This window comes from Zosterops lateralis, assembly GCF_965231275.1.
Source record: "Zosterops lateralis genome assembly, chromosome: 21".
NCBI classification, from domain to species: domain Eukaryota; kingdom Metazoa; phylum Chordata; class Aves; order Passeriformes; family Zosteropidae; genus Zosterops; species Zosterops lateralis.
In genome coordinates this window covers 9,869,715-9,889,503 of record NC_139781.1, presented here as the reverse complement: position 1 = coordinate 9,889,503, position 19,789 = coordinate 9,869,715, and the positions used below count along the sequence as shown (strand labels likewise).

Sequence of the window (19,789 nt, the reverse complement as noted above, 5' to 3'; positions counted from 1 at the left end):
TTGGGGTGGCAGGGCAGCTGCAGTGACAGGCAGGAGAGAGAGCAGACAGACCAGTGTGGGCACAGGGACAGAGCAGACCCTGCTCTTTGCAGCTCTGCCTCCCATGGTTTTCAAAGGCAAATGGGGATAGTCCTGGGTACTGGCAGCCTGCTTGATTTTCCCCCATCATTTCAGGGGGGAAACGCCACCACATCTTTCATGGTTGTCAGGCATAATGGTTCCCACTCAGTGACTGTGAAAGTCCCATTAGCTCCCAAAGGGCAATTTTCCACTGTGCACTACTTTCATAGGCTGGCAGTTCTGCTCTCTGAGAATTAGTAATAAGAAATAGCCTCTTGCACAGTCCTAAACCCACTGTTTCTAATAAAGAGCTGCTTGAAGCAGCATCCCTCTTGTTGCTTTGATCTGGCACCAGCAGAATGGGAAAACACCACAGAGAGAAGGCAGGAACAGCCGATAGATCGTGGTGAGTCAGAGCTTTCACCAGCCCCCACACCAGCACCTGCAGTGTTGTGCCATGGGCCCGAGGCCAGCACCAGAGGTGGCATCTGACCATGGGATGAAGGTGCTGCAGGGTGGGCTGGGTGCCCAAAGCCCATCACTGGCTCAGCTCTTTCTGCCCTGTGGAGGAAGCACGGAATGCTGAGGGAGGACCCGGCTGTATGTGTGTGGTGGAGGCTGCAGTGGTGATGGAGGGACTGGTGCAGTGTCCTGTGCAGACCTGCCTGGTGCTGAGGTCTTGCCTGGGGATTTACCCCTGACCCGGGTCCATCCTCCAGCACAGTCCAGTCATGTTCAGCACATAACGACCTGCCAGGTAGATCAGAGTGGGATCTAATTCAGTCACTCCACGCAGGCCCCGTGCTGCACATAGTGGTGACAGGTCTCTTTTGGGACGTGCTGGGACCTTACCCTGCAGTGAATGTTGCACTTTCTCCCTGTGGCTCTTCAGAAACCTGCCTGCTGCTCACATCTCTGAGGCAAAGCAGAAACCCCCTCTCGCATCCACGCGGAAACTTCAGCTGCTGAACGGCATCTCGAAATGTCACAAGCCCTCTGTCTTTTTCAATTCCCCATGAACAACTCTTTCATGTGAGTGGGAACATTCTAGCTGCTCAACCACCCCTGGGCCAGGGCAGGCCCCTGCTGCCAGTGAGTGACTGCCTGAGTCACCCATGGGGATCCCAGCACCCTTGTCCTGCCACAGTCTGAGGAAAGAGCTGGTCCTCCTCTGACCTGCAGAGAGCTGGCCAGCTGTGATCAGAGCGTTGGTCATGCCCCAGTGCAAGCCCAGCAGCTGTGGGAGCCAGTCTGGTCCCATTGCACCAGTCCCATGTTCTGGCAAACGCCCCTGGACTGGGCTGGAGCAGGACAATGGACACTCTGCTGAGCCTGGACAAGCTCCTGCCCGGGATGTGGCTCCTGCCCAGAGCCTGTGGCACAAACAGCAGCTCTGACTGATGCTCCTGCTGAGAGGTGCCTTGCAGGTGCCTGGGACCATGCAGTGACCTTCTGGAGTGGTATGGGGTTGGTGCTAAAAACAGGTTTTTTCCCAGAGGGGAGCAAGACAGAGATTGTGGGTGCAATTTTCTGCTGGGAAGACCCCAAGTTTACCCAGTGCCTTTCCTGACTGCTGCACAGGGAAGGGCCGTGCTGGGTTTATAACACAGAAACAATGAACAGAGAAGCCAGTTTTCTATAATAAATTAATTATATTTAAAAACAACTCCAGCATACAATCAACATTTCCACAGATGTAAAAACCCCAACATTTTTTTCATTAAAGAGCTTTATAAATATATATGAGTGCTCCATTAGTATAGATACTGTACCATTCGTGCACACATACAGATAGATAAATAAGAGTTTAGAGGGTTCAGCTTTGGTCCATGCTGTGTCTCAAGAGCACCAAACTCCAGAGGAAAGCTCTGGATCCTGCCCAACCTTGGCAGCTGTGCCTGGAATCTGCCCCTGCCTGTCCCAGTCCCATCCCTGCCCAGAACCAACAGGCTGGGACAGGCAGCATCATGGCTGGGGTGCTCCAGGAGCCGCCTGGGGCTGTGCTGGGAGCAGGAGGCAGCCGGGGTGCCCCATCACTGCGGCTCACTGCCACATGGGGCCCGTGGCTCGTACCCGGAGAAGGAAACTGCCCGCAGGGGTGAGGGGGGCAGCTGGCAGGGGCTGGAGACACACGGCTCTGCCTGCTCCGAGCAGCCTCGCTGCAAGGTGCTGTCACCTTGCCCTGGCTCAGTCCCGCCGCCCAGCAGGGGTTGAGGTGCACAGAGGAGCTGCCCTCCCTCCTCCTCCAGGCTGGCCGGGAGCTTTACCGAGCTGAGCAAGATCTGGTGCTCAGCCGTGCCGAGACTCTCCTGCAGGTACTCCTGGCTGCAACTTCTGCTTGGCACGGGCAGAGGAAGGCGGCTGCCTGCTGCCAGGACTGGGCACTGGCATTTAGAATAAAGCTGGAAGTGTGGGGGGAGCCATAGCTCAGGTATCTGGCTGTCCCTGTCACCTGTGTAGCTGTTTCCAGTCAGTCCCACCAGCACCAGATGCTCTGGCAAATCATCCCCATCACCTGCCTCCCCATCTTTCTCCAGCTGAGAGGGGACCTGGGAGCCCAAGGCGTGCCCCAGCTTCACCCTGTGAGTGCAGGACGGGTCCCTTCCCTCAGGGCAGTCCGGGCCAAACCCATTGGCACAGTAGCCACTCACATCCTGGGCAAGGCACTGGAGGAGCTGTGGGGCCATGGCTGGTGCCTGCCCAGCTGTGGATGGCCCGTGGGAGGGGGGCACAGTCTGCAGGAGCAGGGCCAGCGGGTCCTCCTCAGGCTGGAGGGGAGGCACTTGTATGGCCACACTCGGGGCGCTGGTCTGGAGAGCCTGCAGGGACACAAGCAGTGACATGGTCAGCCTCGGCCGGCCAAAGCCCTGCCTGCTTGGGGATGACAAACTGCTGAACACCAAGGGCTGCACTGCCTGAGACCCCGTCCTCTGCTGTGACCCATGGCTGGCTGGTGCCCTCCACCAGTAGCTTCTTCTTGGGGGACAGTGGTTCAGACAGCAGGGGAGGCACCTGGGTACCAAAATGGGCTTGGTGGTGTGAGAGCTGGAGGAAAGGAGGCGCTGAGCCTCTGCAGATGCAGGGAACCCTGGCTTGGCTATGGCTACACACAGGATGGAGGTGGAGGAAGATTGTCACTCACCAGTGCTTTTGGGAGGCGTGTCTCTGGAGGATTGGGAAGGACATGCAGCTTCATGAAGCAGAGCCCGGCCACACTTAGTAGCAGCAGCAGGACGGAGGCACTCAGCCCAGCAGGAACCCATGGAGAGCCTGCCAGGAGGTCACAGCAGGCTGAGGGGTCACTCAAGCACGTTCCTCCCGCCCCACCCTCTGTCATGCATGTCAGGGCTGGGATGTTTCAGGAGGCAAGCCCAAGGCAGGTGACAAGAAAGCATCACCATGAGAGGTCCCCACTGGGCAGCGCTGGGCCACAGCCCTGATCACAGTGGCCGGGGGTGAGGGACCCACGCCTCCACACAAGTTTGTGCTGTGAGCAGGATGCAACTGTGCCAGCTGAGCTGGTGAGAGCTGTCCCACCTGCAGGGCCTGCTGCCGTCACCAGGCACTGCTCCACCTCCCGGCTCCGCTCCCGGGCAATGTCTGCAGCCACCGTCCGGACACAGTACTGTGTGCTGGGCTTCAGGTGCTCAAAGGTGCAGGGCACTTCCTCACTGCTCCGTTTGCAGGGCACCTGAAAGCACATGGGACAGGTGGCCACAGCAGCTGGAGGAGGGGTTTGTGCATGGCTTCACTGCTCTGTGCAGCCTCAACATCCCCCCTGCCCCATGGTTCCCCCTCCTGGGCACCTCCAACACTCAGTTCTCTGCCCCAGGAGGTGTTTAGATCCCAGAGCATCTCCTGAAACTCTTGTGGCATCACCTTTCATCGGAACAAACCAGTCCAGTTTTTCTTACTCAGGGGAGGGAAGGGGTCTCCTGCCTGACTGAGGTGGGAGCCCCAGGTTGGGGGTGCAGAGCACCTCACACCTGCATGCAGAGCCAGGTGTGGGCAGGGCTGCAGCCCAGGCACCTCCCCACCACTGCAACCTGAGACAGTGCCTTTGCTGCACCAGGAAAGCTTGTGCAAGCCCTGCCCCTCTGAGCCCTGCCCAGCCACCACACACCTGCTGGATGAGCAGGTCCCCCTCGTACAGCTGCAGCCAGTACCACAGCTTCAGCAGCACACGGTCGACTGGCTTGTAGGAACCGGTTCTTCTCTTGTAGGGAGTGAGGGGTGTGATGATGTTTATGCTGAGGATTTGATCCTGGAGCAGACAGGACAACTTGGGGGGGCCAACAATTGCTGTAGGGAAAAAAAAAAAAATAAAAAAAATTAAGGCTTTCAAAGAAAGGCAGATGGTTGTTTCTCTAGAAATTATATTCTTCTGTTTGACATTCCCCTCCCAGAGCACAGAAGCTCCTTGGGTCTTGCCTGATGGCACTTTGTGCTCTGAAACCAGTTCTAGGAATGGCAGCCACCACACCTTCGTGACAGCTAGCATTGCTTCTGCCTCCTCTTCACACTGACACACCTGTGGCACCACCAGCTCCTGCTGCTGAGACCTTCATCCCTGAGACCCACTGGAGACCCAGTGCCAAGGCCAGCAATCCCTTTCTAACTGAACACATCCACTTTAATGCCAGTTGGATGCAGAGGGGATGAGCAAGGGAACACAAACTGCCAACATGGAACCCATTTAGCTGCTCACACATTCAGTTTATTGCAACACCCCCTGTGAGGGAGGTCAGAGGAGGGTCCTGAAAATTTTCTAGCTCCCAGATACTGCCAGGTTTTTTGGACAGAAGAGCCAGTCTGTGACTGAGAAGAGGCACATTCCCACACCTGGCAAACACAATAGTCAGGGTGAATGGATGGATGACCAGAGGGTCTGCCCCTGCCTGCACCAGCTTCATCTCACTGGGTCAAAAACTCCCAGACCACGACAGGGGAGGAAGGTGAGCCTTTCAAAAGCCAAGCCTGAGGCATATCCTCTTTCCTGCCCCATCTTGCTGCATTCCCCAGAGACCCAAATTCTCATGGTGCCTTGATGGCCTGGGGCCTCCTTATCCTTCACCTCACTGTGTCTCCTCTGTCCTGTTTTGCTCTTTGCCCAGCCCTCCTCTAGCAGCTCTGCCTCATCCCTTTCCTCTGGTTACAGCTCTTTACTCTTTTCCCTCCAGTATCCTAATATCCTTTCCCATTGTATCCCATCAGATCTCTCCAAGGACCCCTCTCCCCACGGGCCCCTAGAAGAGCCCAGCTGGAGGAGCTCCCCAGTCCTTACTGTCTCTGTACAGCTGCAGCTCGCTGGAACTGGCCCACTCGGACTGCTCAGCTCCGGCCACCACTCTCACCCGTGCCCAGTAGATATCATGAATCCTGTCAAAATACAGCTTACACACCCAGGAGCTTCTGCTGTTTCCCCCGCAGGCACCTGCCTTGGTCCAGTTCAAGGTTCTGCCCAGGGAGAAAGCGGGTACAGGTTGAAATATAGAAAATCCCATTTAACATAATGGAAAAAAAAACTAAATCCAAAACCCCAGTCCAAAAGCAACCTCTTAGTTTGTTAGTGGGAGAGTGACTGGGAAAGGGATCAGGCTGTCCAGGGAGCTTGTCCTGAAGTTGTTCAAAACCCACCAGGACACAGTCCTGAGCTGACATTGCACGTGCAGGGGTGGGACAAGCCAATCCCTGACAATTCCACTGCTCTGTTACTCTGTGGCATTTACTGCCAGACAACGGTCCTCTAGCTGCCAGAGCTCCCCAACAGCCTCTGCCAGGGTAAAAGAGGACCAGACCCCTTCACCCTCTCCTTCCCACCTACCTGTTCCTCCACTCCACCTCGTAGGTGGCATAGCTGGGTGAGCTGGGGTCTGGCTCCCAGTGCAGCCAGACGTGGAAGTTCTGCGCCTCCAGCCTCACATGCCGTGGCCTCAGTAGCATCCCTGGGGAGGGAGCAGAGGGGTAGGATCCTGCAGGGGCCCCTTGTGGCCCGGTGCAAAGGTTCCCCAGCTTCAGCCTGGCATGGGCAAACACTGACTTCAAAGCAGGTGCTCAGCACTTTCATCCCCCTAATCCATCACACACTGAGAACACCCTCTCCACGCTTCTGCCAAGGCAGACACAGCTGACAAAACAGGAGAGCCAACACCCTGACACAGCTTCTGCTGGCCCTGGACTTTTGCTTTTCATCACACCCTGACAACCACTTGGGCCCCTCCTCTTCAGTACCTTCAGCAGGTCTGAGAGGTGTCCCTGTGCCTCCTCCTGCCCTGAAGCCAAGACCACCCCTCCACCCCCGACTGTGGTGACAGCCTCAGCACTGGCTTACCCTGGAGCAGGGAGCAGCTGGCCAGAGACAGCAGCAGGAGCAGGGCAGGGCTCATCCTACCACAGCCCATCCATCTGCCCCCACGCTATGATGCTCCACCAAGGGCTGTGGAAAGGGATGGGTGTGCTGGAGCTGCTCTGCTACCTGCAGACATGACAGGCTGCTGGGACCTGGGATTAAAAACAGGGTATTATTCCCAGAAGCTTCAGCCAGTGACACTGCCCTATGGAGTCCACATGCCTATCCTGGCACGGAGGTGTCCACTGTGAAGGGGCAGGGGACCTTCTGCTGCACCTGGTGGTGCAGCAGGACAGGCACCCTCAGGGCTGGGGTGGTAGGTGGACCCACAGGGACGGTGGGCAGCTGCCACACTGCTCTGGCACTGTGCAGGTGCTGCAGCAACCTTCTGTGGCACCCACCTCTGGCACTCCGTGGTGAGAAGCCACACTGCCTTCATCACCAGGATGTGCGTCTGAAAAAGCTCCTCACCTGGTGCTTGCACCACTGGGGAGGTGACTCAGCCCAGCTCTGGCATGACTCACACTGGCACAACCTGTGACACCACTGCCAGGACACCCCCCGGTATCCCACAGCCCCCCTGCTAAGGGGGAGGGTATGGGACAGCACCCAATAGGCAAAATGAGGCACAATGAGGGACCCTCTTGGGCTGTAAGCAGAGACCTCAGACTGAATCACAGCAGAGGCTGGTCCCACTGGGCACCTGCATCTGACACCTGGCCAGTGGCTTCTTACCTTGATCATGCCCCACCATTCAGCCACCAGGAATCTTTCCCTGCTCTTACTGGTCATGGAGATAACCTTCCTCTGCCAGAGCAGACATGCAAGGGCTTTGAGGCCACCAACACCAACCTTCTGGTTGTGGGGACACCTGAAGTGAAGGTGAAGGTGAAGGTGGGGAGCCAGGGCCATCTCCAGAGGCAGAGGGTGGGAGCACCCCTGACCAGACGGGACACCCGTGGGGCTGGCTCACCACTGCCACTGCTTCTTGCTCTTCCCATTTCATGCTGACTCTGCACTGTTACAAGCACAACCACCTTGGCACGTGGGTATAAAACATTTCCCCCATATTTTCTCTGTCCCTTGCAACATTAAGACCTTGAAAGAAGGAGGAACAGTCAACAAGCAGGGACGTGCAGCTGCAAAACTGTGGGCGAGGGCTGAGGTGAGACCTCTGAAACACCAGAGCCAAAGCACAGGCAGTCGGTCTAGGGATTCCCTCTGCCCTGAGACCAGCAAGAGCCCTCCTGGCTTTGCAACAGAACCCATTGAAGGGGGCAGCATTTCTGCCTGGAGGGAGAAAGAGCCTCCAGGATTGATCCGGGGGCTTGTGGAGGGACAGAACGGGGGAACAGAGGGAGACCATAGGACTGGCTGCCTGGAGGCAGGGACAGGGCTGCTCCCACTGCAGAAGGCAGCACAAGGGGGCCAATGCTGCCCTGAAGCAGCAAGGGTGACTGCAGCCCAGTCGCTGCCAGCCCCCCTCTGAACCCCAGCACATCTATTCCCCTTCTGCCATGGCCAGAGGAAAAATCTCAGCAACTCTCCCCGTGTTGTGGCAATAACTGAGATTGTGGGATTACCCCCTCTGCCCTGCCCATCCTCTCCTTTGCATCCCCACCACACCACCCTGAAGCACCAGCATTTCCCCTGCTCTGATCCAGCATTTACTCTCTGCCCCTCTGCTCTATCAGGAACCCACCTCACCCACCACAGTTAAACGCAAACCCTCAGCTCAGCAACCTCACGTTTTGCTCGAGTGTTCACAGGAAGCGTTACCACGGTCTGCTCAGGTGCCAGGCTTCCTCCAGATGGGGGGCAGTCCGTGTTCCCTGTGCCATCACACTGGGAGACGCGTTTTACCTTGGGTGGTTTGCACCTCCTTTGCTGAGCCAGGGTTTGTTTTTTTTTTCCTTCCTCGCTTCCTCGTTAGCAACGTGCCAGCCGGGGGCGGGCGCTCAGCAGTGCCCTCTGCACACCAGAGCTGAAGCACATCCTATCCCAGGACGCCACCCCAGCATCCTGCACTGCCCCTGCAGGGACCACCAGTGGCGTGGGGACAGAGAGGAGCACAGGACTCAGGCCACGGGTGACACAGGCAGGGCAGACACAGACCAGGACTAGTAACAGGTTTTATCTTTGCCAAGACTCGTGCAGCAGGTTGGGCACACAGGACTGGGGCCCCTCATTTCGCCCTGGAGACCACAAGGGACCTGCACATGGCTCTGCATCATCTCAAGTGTTCCAGGCCTCTGGCAGTCCACTGGGACAAAACGCAGCTGGACTTGTGATTCCTAAGAACTGTGCAACCATTGCAAGCCTAACAGAGCCACTGACAGCAGCATGTGGGGATCATAACCACCCTCCAGCTCTGCCTGGAGCCCAGCAGCCACTGTCAGCCTGGGCATTCCAAAACAAGAGCCTCGGAGTGGCCAATGTCAGCCTGGGGGCTAATGCCACCATCTCCACTGTTGTCCCTGCACCACTCCACTGCTGAGCAAGGCTGGGCAGCTGATACATCCCTGGCAGAGATGGGGCTGGGGCCTGGCAGGAGCCGGGAGGGAGACAGCCATGAGGAAAAGGACACAGAGCCACAGTAGACCAGACTCTTTAATACCTCTCTCAATGAGAACACTTTGTGCTTGCTGCCTGCTCAGGTGAACCACTCACATTGCTGCCCATGTCTGCTCCTGGGGCAGAGGCCAGGCAGCTCAGCAGGACAGGCAGCAGGAGACACCAGTCAGGCAGGATGATTCCCGCAGAGAGAAGGGGAAGACAAACAGGAGATGCTTTAGCCAGTGCTGAAATGTTCTCAGCTGCACCTGACAGCTGCAGAGCCACCCCACAAAGCACTGTTAGTGAGGCAGGCCTATGGCTCCCCCAGCCCCTTCAACCCCTCTCCTTTTTCAGTCAGAGGGTGGGGGGAAGCCTGCAGGAGCTTGGGAGGACTGTGGGGGCTGGCAAGCACACTCCAGGACCCTCATAGGCCCAGGCAGCCCCGAGGGGTGCTGTGCAGCTGCCCCCAGCAGTCTGCAAGCACATCCTCTGCCCAGCTCTCACTCAGCGTTTTGAAAGCAGAAGGGTTAGAGAGCTGGCCAACTCCACACTCTGGAAAAGGTGGGTGGATACCCACTGCAGGCAGGACACAGGCAGGACATCCTCCGACTGTGGCACTGGGCTCCTGAGGGGCTTGGGAAAGGCAGGTCTCTCCCTGACAGAGGGTGCCACAGGGATGAGGACTCCAGTGGCCATGGCCCAGCTGTTCCTGGGCTGGAGGCACCACCAGCCGCTCCCAGCAGGGCACAGGGGAATGCAGAGGGAGCAGGCAGTGCCATGACGGGATGAAGCATCAGCACTTGTCATTGCCTGTCCCTGTGTCCAAAGGTTAAACTTTTCCTGGTAAAACCCATCCTCCAAAGGCTTTCTCCAGGTACCGGGCCACTGCCAGCGTCAGGTGGTCGTTGTAGGCAGCTGCCACCAGCTGGATGCCCAGAGGCAGCCCCTCACTGCCCAGCCCCAGCGGGCACTGTGTCACTGGCAGGCCCAGGACATTGAAGATGGCTGCAAGAGAAAACGTTGGATGGATCAGAGTGAGAACAACGACTCAGACGGGATACATCACTGCCTGGCTCTCTCACCCTGGGCAGGCAGCTCTGCCATACACAGCACCAAGGTCCTGGGAGCTGGTGCTTCATGCAGCAGTCCAGAGACATGGTGACAAGTGACATCACTGGCCAGAGACTCCCAGTGCCCACATCATGTGTGTAAACAGCACCCATGAGGGATGGCACACACTGTGGCATGCCAAATTTGGGACATTCCTGCCCCAGGCACCAGCCCTCCATCACTCCAAAGCCAGACAGCACTGACACTGGCATTGAGGTGTTCAGACCACATGGGAACCACAAAGGGAGCCCCAGGCTGCACCCCAAGAGGTGGTGGGTCTCAGGTTGCTGGTAAACCATTACAGCAGCAGCTGTAACCCCTCTGGAGCCTGGAGGCCCTCAATATCACATGAAGTCAGACCCACCCTGCTGTGGACAGGGACCTTCAGCAAAAGGTAAAAGATGCTACACAGTATAAAGCACAACAATCCTCGCCCCACTCTCTGGAGCAGCAAGACAGCTCTCTGCTGCACAGCCCACTGTCAGCAATGCAAACACTCTGGGGACAACAGCCCAGCTGCCAGCCCACACTGCTGTCACGGGGAGACCATCTCGGCAGCCCTACCTACAACCCCACAGATGCCAGGGCTGCTCACCTGTGTAGGCAAAATTGAAGGGCATGCAGATGGGGGAGTTGTGCTTGGGGGCGATGGTGGGGTGCGAGGGGTAGAGGAGCACCCCGTCCTGTCCCAGCAGTGCCTCCATCTCCTCCTGCAGGCTCTTCCCCATGCTCACCAGCTTGGCCTTCCCACTGAGGTTAAGGTTCACCACCTTCTCTGTCAGTCCCAGGGCTGCAGCAAACGGTAGAAATGGGGACAAGAGTGAGTGAGAGGACTGTGAGCTATGCAGGGCAGAAACACATTGCCCAGCCACACGCAGCATCCCCTGCTCCGGGGGTGGCCCCCCAAGTACCCCTTCCTGCCAGTAGCCAGCAGACTGCCCCTAGCACAGCTTTGTGGGCAGCATCCCCCCAGCTCTGGCAAGGGAAAAGCATTCAGCCTGCCCCTTCCTTCCAGCTTTTCCAGCCAGTGGGGGTGAGCAGAGCTGGCAGAATGACCCCAGCACTCATTAGACAGCAGCAGGACTGCGCTAATTAGGGTTCTCTAGTACCTGCTACTATGAAACAAGACCGTGCAGACCCTGACTGTCCCTCTGAGCCCCTAGCAGTTCTGGCAGGGCTCAAAGCAGGAGTGACCCCTGCCCCCAACTCCATCCTCCTCACTTCTTCCCCCAAGATGCCCACTCCCATTTATCAAAGATCCATTCTCTTGAGCTTGCACACAACTCAAAGACATGGAGTGTCATCACAAAACTAGGCTGAAGCTGCTCAGGGCAAACCCCGATTTCCTTCACTGGGCATTGGAAGGGTAATATCTGCGTTTAACAACTTGCCCACCCCACCACTGCCTCTGCACTTCCCAGGGCCCCTGCCAGCATTACCGATAGCTGGAAGAGTGTGAGAAGACATCCCCACGAGCCACTTCATCAGCTCCCAGAGTGGCCAGACTGGCTTCCCGTGATCCCCCAGCAGGTCCGTGAATCTTTGTGCCTCCTGTAACACACCCACTCCCCCATCAGCACAGCCAGCATGCAGCAGCGAGGCACAAGCTGGCAAGGGACAGCTTGGAAATTCTGGTTGTCACATTATCCCAATGTGAGGCGTTCCTGCCTTCACACAGCAGGTGCCCATCAGGAGTACTCCACAGCTCTGACACTGATCCAGGGCAGCAGCAGGAGTATCTTTCCCTGCCAGAGACAGCAAGGAGAAGGGAGAGTCCCCCAAAGCAGCACCCAGCTGACATGATGCAAGGGATAATGTCCCAGAGGCATTTCCTCCTGTGATATGACCATAGGACGTGGAGAAGGCAGAGGAGCCAGACAAGCTCTCCTTAGTGTGGTGGGGCTGGGCTGTTTCATCACTGCCCCTGTCCCAGGAATGCACAAGTTATGACACTCTCAGAAGCTTATTTTATTACAAAATACTTTCCTGCATGCACGGAGCATAGCACAGCGGCTGCAATCCCAGGGAAAAATAACACAAGCAGGCCTCCTGCTGGAAAGCTGCTAGCCCCCTGCCTGTCCTGGCATCCCAAAGGGTGTTAATACCAGCCTACAAGTCAGAAGACACAGCATGGGGCAAAGAGCAAGGCAGGATGCCCCCTGCTTGGCTGATTTACCAACCTGCGTGGAAAAGGTCAATGTGCCAAAACAACCTCCCCCTCCCTATTACCACATTGCTCCTCTGCTGAGAGCCATGGCCTTGACCCACAGGACAGCAAGGGAGAAGGGGCTGTGCAACTTTAGGAAGAGATGGAAGGAGGATTGAGGGAGAAAATGGAGCAGGGAAATCCCCCAGGTAGGTTTGGGAAGCCTCTCCACAGCTGGCCCCGAGCAGCTGATGCCTCCAAAGTTGTGCCTTTGCCAACTCACTCTGACACACCTGCCCCTCGCTGTCCTTGGATGACATCATGGCTGACCAGATCTGGAAAGAATACTTCATCTTGTGGATTGCCACACGCTGAACCTGGACCCCGAGGTCACTTTCAAGGTGCTCCACCACCTGAAGGGAAGAGCAAGGACAGGTTTATTGCCACAAAAATGTGATGCACTGCTATCAGCCCATGGAAACTACAGAGAAGAGGGTAAGGAGACCTACTCGCAAGACCTTCCCCTTGTGTCCTCTTTACCCCTGAAGAAGAAAAAGTTCTTCCCACTTTTTAACCCCTGCAAGCACAGGACTGGGAGGCAAGGCTGCCTCCCCAGCTCTTCATCCTGCCAGGATGCAGATGAGCTGCCTGCAGGAGCCACACACAAAGCAGTTCTTTTCCCTCCCCAGGGCTCCTTTGACTGATCTACCCAGATTTTATCTTCAGGCTCACCCCAGTGAGTACCATCCTCTGCTGCTTCCTACCTTCCTTTGGGCCTGCAAGAGCTCCTTGTCCACAGGGGATACAAAAATGGACCCACCATCATGATCCATGCAGTGGAATTTGATTTTCTCCAGTGACACTTTCTCATTCAGTTTCAGCCTGAGAAAGGAATGGTGCTTTGTCACAAACCCATCCCCAGCTCCTCTGCAGCCACTAGAGGTTCTCACACATTTGTTTTATGTGCCCACAGCAGACTCTGCTCTGTCTCCCAGCGTGGCAAGGTGAGACTTGAAGACACACAGACACCTACTGCCCACAACACATCCAGCTGCTCACCCGCCCCCTCAGCCCCAGCAAGTTACTGTTGGGAAAGTTCTTATCTCTGCAGAAGCACCTTGTGATTACAAACCCTGGCTGCAGCCAAAGCTGTGATTGCACAAGGGCCAAGGAAAAAGAGAAGTGACAATGGAGAGAGCAACTGTGTGCAGGCTGTGGCAAAAAGGAGGGCTGCTCCATGTGCCCCATCTCCACTCTGCTCCCCACTGGCTCACCACACAGCTGCACTTGGTTGCATGGACCAGGAACTGAAGGAACTGAACTGCCCACGCTGCGGGATGAAAAGTTCCTCATTCAACAAGAGGAAAAAGGCCCTGTAACACCCAGGAGCAAGGCCAGCCCTGGGAGGGATGTGGGGGACAGAGCTAGGAGGCAGCTCACTGTTGAAGGGGGCCCTATCAGTCTGCCCATGGCTGCCTGTTCCTGTGAGCATGCAGGTGGTGGGAACAGCAGTCCCAGCAGCCAAGGTCCTGCTGAAGCCAGCAGCACAGGAAGGAAATCAGTAACGAGCAAACTGGGTGGGGTGAAGATCTGTCTCGTACAAAGGACTAACGCATTGTGAGGACCAGAGAGCTGCCAACTCCAGCTCGGCAGCTGGGAGCAGTGGGAACAACTCACTTGCTGACCCCAGGACCGGCCATGACTCTCAGCACAGGCTCCAGGTCCTCGGCGTAGCGACACATGGGCCCCGTGCAGAGGAAGCTGGTCCGCACCCCGTGAGCGTTTGGGAACTGGCCGTCGTTGGGCACCACCCCTGAGAGCAGAGATGTCAGATACCACCCCGAGCACTGCCTCCAGATGGGGACAGCCCTGCTGGGGGGCTTTGGATGCAGGGAGATTGCACACCCCACAAGTGCTGATGGCAAGGTGCGTGGGGTGGGGAAGGGAGGAAAAGCACCCAAGTCAGGACACTAACAGTCCTGACAGTCAGAGAAACATTCCAGCCCATCCCAACCTTGTGAAAACATCTCATGTTGCGGATGCAACACTTGGGTAAACCCCCACCTGTCTCCCACATGCCTGGCATTCTGCCACCAAAAGCTTCCCAAATGCCAACCACAGCTGTGCTCCCTCAACAGGCTTGTCCCACGCAAGGAGTTACCTGCAGCAATCCCAGCAGTGACCAGATCAGGGGTGTCCTGAACAGGTTCATCCCACAGCCCCTATTCCACCTCATGGCATTTCTGCTGGCAGGGAAGAGGAGGAGACCCCACCACCCACCTTACCTGTAGTGGGTTTATGGCCAAAGACTCCATTGAAGAAGGCAGGCATCCGGATGCTTCCACCGACGTCAGAGCCCACACCTACAACTGAGCAGGCAGCTCCCAGGACACTGCCCTCCCCACCTGCACAGGAGAAAATATGGCAAAACTCCACAGATCTATGGTGCAAATCATCCAGCAAAGCAAGAGCACCTCACAGTGACAGTGGGGGCCTAAAAAGCAAGAGGGGTAGGGGGCATCTTGGCTTCAGTGATGGCTGGGGAACAGCAGGGGAGTGTGGGCCAAAGGGATTTTCCTGACACAGTACAACAGAGCAAACAAGCAATGACAGATGAAACATCCAGAAGAGGCAAAGCAGCTGGACCTCCCAATATCCTACAGCAGTGCCCAGGAAAGAGGCCCATAAGCTCTGCAAGAGCCCAGGGACACATAAATAGCTGTGTGCAGAAACTTGCAACTCTTCCCTGACTGCATTTTAACCTGCCACTCGTGCAGGACTGTGCCAAGGTGCCAGGGCTCACCTGAGCTGCCGCCCACAGTCCTCTGCAGGTCGTAGGGGTTGTTGGTCCGTCCGTAGACCCTGTTGCTGGACTCGTACCACATGCAGAGCTCGCTGCAGTTGGTGACACCCAGGGGGATGGCACCTGCCTGCTTCAGCCGCGACACCACGGTGGCATCGGAGGTGGCGATCACGTTGCGGCGGTTGACCAAGCCAGAGGTGTTGGGCATCCCTGTGGGGCCAAGGTCAACAGGAGGGAGGCATCAAGGCCAGTGCCCTGAGACAACTCGGGGCTGCGGGAAGCCGGTTCCCAGTGAGGGCTGCTCCTCTGAGGCACCACAAGCTCTGCAGAACTTGTGTGCTACAAATGAATACAAATGCAGAAGTCCAGGCAGAGCTTGGTGCAGACTAGGGAAAGGGAGACTACTTTCCTCTAAGCCTGCCACAGCCACCCACCACTGTGGAGAGCACATCAAGACCTGGAGAGTCACAAAGACAAACCCACCGTAGAGAGAAAAGGCCTCCTTAACGGTGATGGGAACCCCCAACAAGGGGAACTTCTCCTCCAGGCAGTCATCACCAGGACCCTCTGAAAGCAGCTTATCGACCTGCCGGGCTTCCTGCAGGGCCTCCTCAAACCTGCAACAAAGCACCCGGCAATGCTCTGGCGTTGGATCAGAGGGGAGTGGGGCCCCCGCAGGGTGAGTGAACCCCAAGTGTGGCAGGAGCTTGTGAGGGTAAGTGAGACTGTCTGGTCTTTGCTGAAGCCGGGAGTGGCATCCTGGCCAGGCCGCCGTGGGGGCTCAGCACGGTGAGTGGTGCGGGACCCCCGTGCCCCTGGCATAGTGCAGGCCTGGCATGGGGCCTGAGGGGAGGCAGGCGGGGAACCCCTTTTCCCTGAAGTGTGCCCTCTGCCCCCAGCTCACCTGTCCTTAACCACGGCATTGATGAAGGGATTCACCTCCTTGATCCTCTCCACGTACGTCTCCACCACCTCGATGCACGTCACCTGGGCACGGGGGCACAGCGGGACCCGCCGTCAGGCGCGGGGGGCACCGGGCGGCCTGAGACCCTCTGCCCCCGCTCCCCCTCCCCGGGGCACAGGTGGTACCTGCCGTGCACAGACAGTGGCACACTCGCTGTCCCCGCTCCCCCCTCCCCGGGGCACAGGTGGTACCTGCCGCGGGCGGAGTGTCGTACCCGCTGTCCCCGTTCCCCCTCCCCGGGCACACCGGGTGGTACCTGCCGCGTTCGGAGCCGCTCGGCGAGGCGCCGGGCCGACAGCAGCAGCAGATCTCGCCGCGGCGGCGGGACGGCGCGCGGGACGGAGCGCGCGGGGCCGGCACCGAGACCAGGACCGGGATCAGGACCAGGACCGGGGCGCGGCGGCGGCAGCAGCGCCAGCAGCGCCAGGCAGGCCCGGGACAGCAGCCGCAGCAGCAGCGCCAGGCAGCGCTCCGCGCGCGACAGCGGCATGGCGGCCACTGCCGGCGACACCCCGCCCCGCCCGGAGCGGAAGTGGCGTCAGGGCGACGCGCCCGCCCGCGTTGCCATGGCGACCGGCTCGCCGCGGCCTGCTTTGCCGGGGCTCCGTCCCGGGGGCCGCGGTAGCCCGGGCTTCCCCAGCAACGCGGCGGTGTCCTCCGGGAGGGCGGGCGGGGCGGAGGATGGCATCGCCTGTCATCTATCTCGCCCGCCCCGGCGGCCTCACCGGGACAGGTGCGGGGCAGCCTGAGGGCCGGGCCCGGCAGCCGCGAGGCCTCTGAGCTTCCCGAGAGAACGTCCCGGGCTGGGCTGTGAGGGAGACGCGTCTCTTCCCTGCAGAGGATGCCCGTCCCCAGCTAAAAGCCCGTCCTCTGGGTCAGACTGTGCACACGAACGCTCTATTCGGTGTTTTACAAAACTATGGGACATTAAGAACGATCAGTTTAAGGTTGACGTCAAATTATAATGTTCTTTTGCTTTATAAACACCGATCCTCATTTTGTTTTCCCTTATAATATACAGCTATAACCACACTTACTTTAAAACATGCTCTGAGGTGTTCAAGTGCTTGATTTATGGAAACAGGATGAGCAGTGTGTAATCCTCAGCCCTCGGGGCTAAAGAATTGGTAATGCTGGGGGAAAAAAAACCTTGTTTTTTTAAAGAAAGGATTAAAGCAGCATTGTGAGCAGGCCTTACTGCATCTCTTCCCTTCCATATAGAATTATCAGCGCAAAGCAAGGCTACAAAGGGATGCATTTCTTGTGAAAATCTTTTATGACTGCAGAGTCAACGTGTCAGCATTTATGGAACAGTCTGCAGCACACACGCCCTGGAAGGCCGTCGGCTGACCTCTGTCCCCTAAAACCTGAGCTGACACTGAACTCATCTTGATAGTAGTTCTTTCTCACAATCTTACCAAAGAGATTTTTTCCTCCCTGCCTGATGCAGGGAGAGGGGAGGAGGAAGAAGCTAATAAGGGCTCCCTCAGAGCTCAGGAGTAAGTCAGGTGTCCTCTGTCTTCCAGAGATAAAATAGTAAAACTCTTCTGAACTACCCTCCTAAATGTAATCTCAGCAGTGCTTTTGTCAGTTCTTTTCCTCAATCTCTTGGTGGATTTGCTGGTTTCCCCCCTTCAAATCTTGCCCAAATGTTGGCAGAAAGGGGTACAAACCAAAACACTTCTGTCCTGGGTCTCTGCTTCTGTTGGTGCCCTGCCGAGACCTTCCCTAAGCTCTAGCATTTTGTTTGCCATGGAAAGTGTCTTCCTTAATATTTATCTTTTAACATTTCAAGAAGAGACTTTGACATTCACACTGGATCAGCTGCTGCTCTCTGTGTGCCCCCCTTGTTTCTGCTCTTCCATTCCACACCAGCACTGTCCCAGACAGCAGCTCAGGCTGCTCTTCCTTTAGGTCAAGCTGAGGAGCTTCCTGGAAGTTGAACAAAAAGAATGGCTACCAGAGCTCATGGTAGCCCAGTGGAGTTTTGTTTCCATGAAAAATGGAAAAAGTGGGATACAAGGTGCTCTAAAAATAAATCACCAAAGTCTGGAAACCTAAGGTTGAAGTGATTTGGACTGTTTTTCAGTTACAATAACCAGCCAACCAAACAAACACCGCTCTGGATGCACATTAAGAAACCAGTTAATTCCAGTCTGATTGCCAAGAACATTGGGGCTCAACCTACAGAGTGAAGCTCACCCATTCAGACCTGTCCCACCAAGGGACACAAGTGGACACCAGCTGCTTAGAAGAAAAAACATGTTTCTAGGTCTTGCACTCTGGGAGTTTATGATGCCTGTCATTATCCCAAGTCATTTCATTACTACCAAGGGCTTAAAAAACCAGAAGAGGTTATCAAAGACATATGGAAAGCTGGAATGGTTCTGCCAGCTGTGCGGATGTGTGTTGTAACCACTAATTGCCTGGGAAGCCATGAACAGGCTTGGCAGCCGAGTGCAAGGCTGGCGGGAAGAAGAGGCGTGTGGGGATTGGCAATGCCACAATCTGGCTGCCTGCACAGTCTTCTCCAAGGCTCTCCTCTATCTAGTCCCAAATGCACAAACCACCCCCCCCCCCACACCCCCTTTTTTTTGGAAATTAAAAGAAGAAAAATAACCTGATAGCACAATTCTTTGTGGAAGGAGTCCTTTAAATCTTGTCCTTTAAATAATGCTTCCCAAAGAAACGGGGGTTTGTGCAACCCAGTGCTGCAGGGAGGAGGAGTGGGAAGGGATGTTTAAAGGTTCAAGTTTAAACACAGCAGCTCAGATGCTTAATTCCTATCTGATCCCAGAAAAAAATCCTGGATTTGATGGCAGTTCCTCCAAGCCTGCCCTTAGCCAGATCCACCATAGAAGGATTCTGTGATCTGCGTTTCCATCAGCTGTCTTCTTGCGTGCTGGCCCGGGATCCATCAGAAGATGTTGGGTGCCTCTGCTGCTTTACTGGGGGCTTGCAGAGAAAGAGCTCTGACCTCACCTTGCCCTGCTGAGCACGGCATCTACTGTCCCTGCTGGGGCACAGGAGGTCCCCAGCCCCAATACCTCATTCCCAGAAGGGCAGGAGGGTTCAGAGGGGATCCCGTCCTGCCCCTGTGAGAACACCTTGGCACTACCAAGGTCTGGGGCTCTCTTGATGGAACACTGCCATGAGGTCACCAGCCACAGACCCACGGGCAGGGCAGCCCAGGGCAGGGCTCTCCCACCTGGTTCTCAGTTCTGGGACAGCTGCAGTGGGACTGGGCCGAACCAAGCTCTGCACAGCTGCCTGACACACTGCCCTGGGAGCAGCCAGAACTGCCTGCAGCCGGGGGCAGCCTCCTTTCTTTCAGAGCAGGGTGCTGGGACGGGGAACACGGGCCTCATGGGGCTTCCTTCTGCTGCCACCGCAACAACGGTACTGAGCACCCCGGGGTGGGGACACTGCCACGGGAGGGCGCTCTGCTACCACCGATGGGTGTCCCTGCCCCTGCCCCGCAGGGCCGCAGCTGTTCCCTCTGCACGGAGCCAAGGGTACACTGTGTTCGCTCCGAGTCCTTGATTAAACAAAATGTTTATGCGTGCCTCCAGCAAACATCTTGGCGGCTGCACGAAGCCTGTTGGCTGCTGCTGTTCCAGCTGCACTGGAACTGGGGCAGGGTCTGTGCGGTATCAGCTGGCCTTCCTGGGATGGTCCCTGCTCCAGGAACAGCCCATCTGCCCCCGACCCCTGCACCCCCAGTTCCATTGGAGGGACCTTGTTTGCTGGGGAATGCTGTGCCTGGCAGCCCCTGGTGCCAGCAGAACTGCTGTCCCTTTG

At 56.9% G+C, this 19,789-nt stretch overlaps 1 protein-coding gene and 1 long non-coding RNA gene across 2 annotated transcripts; both read right to left on the bottom strand.

The window, feature by feature from the left end:
* Positions 1-5,938: 5,938 nt before the first annotated feature.
* Positions 5,939-8,313, bottom strand: LOC310917844. Its single transcript, XR_014591500.1, has 3 exons — positions 8,189-8,313; positions 6,392-6,561; positions 5,939-6,005 (listed from the first exon to the last, which is right to left on the bottom strand). It is a non-coding gene; the product is annotated as an uncharacterized lncRNA (long non-coding RNA).
* A 694-nt stretch (positions 8,314-9,007) lies between these two features.
* On the bottom strand, positions 9,008-16,478 carry FAAH2 (fatty acid amide hydrolase 2; the record flags this gene model as incomplete). The annotated part of the gene is made up of 11 exons (XM_083876510.1): positions 9,008-9,970; positions 10,671-10,865; positions 11,515-11,626; positions 12,515-12,634; positions 12,986-13,103; positions 13,899-14,034; positions 14,507-14,626; positions 15,025-15,234; positions 15,508-15,641; positions 15,929-16,011; positions 16,245-16,478. The coding sequence occupies 11 exons, from the start codon at positions 16,476-16,478 to the stop codon at positions 9,795-9,797; spliced, it is 1,638 nt and encodes a 545-aa protein (XP_083732636.1). The 3' UTR covers positions 9,008-9,794.
* Positions 16,479-19,789: the final 3,311 nt, after the last annotated feature.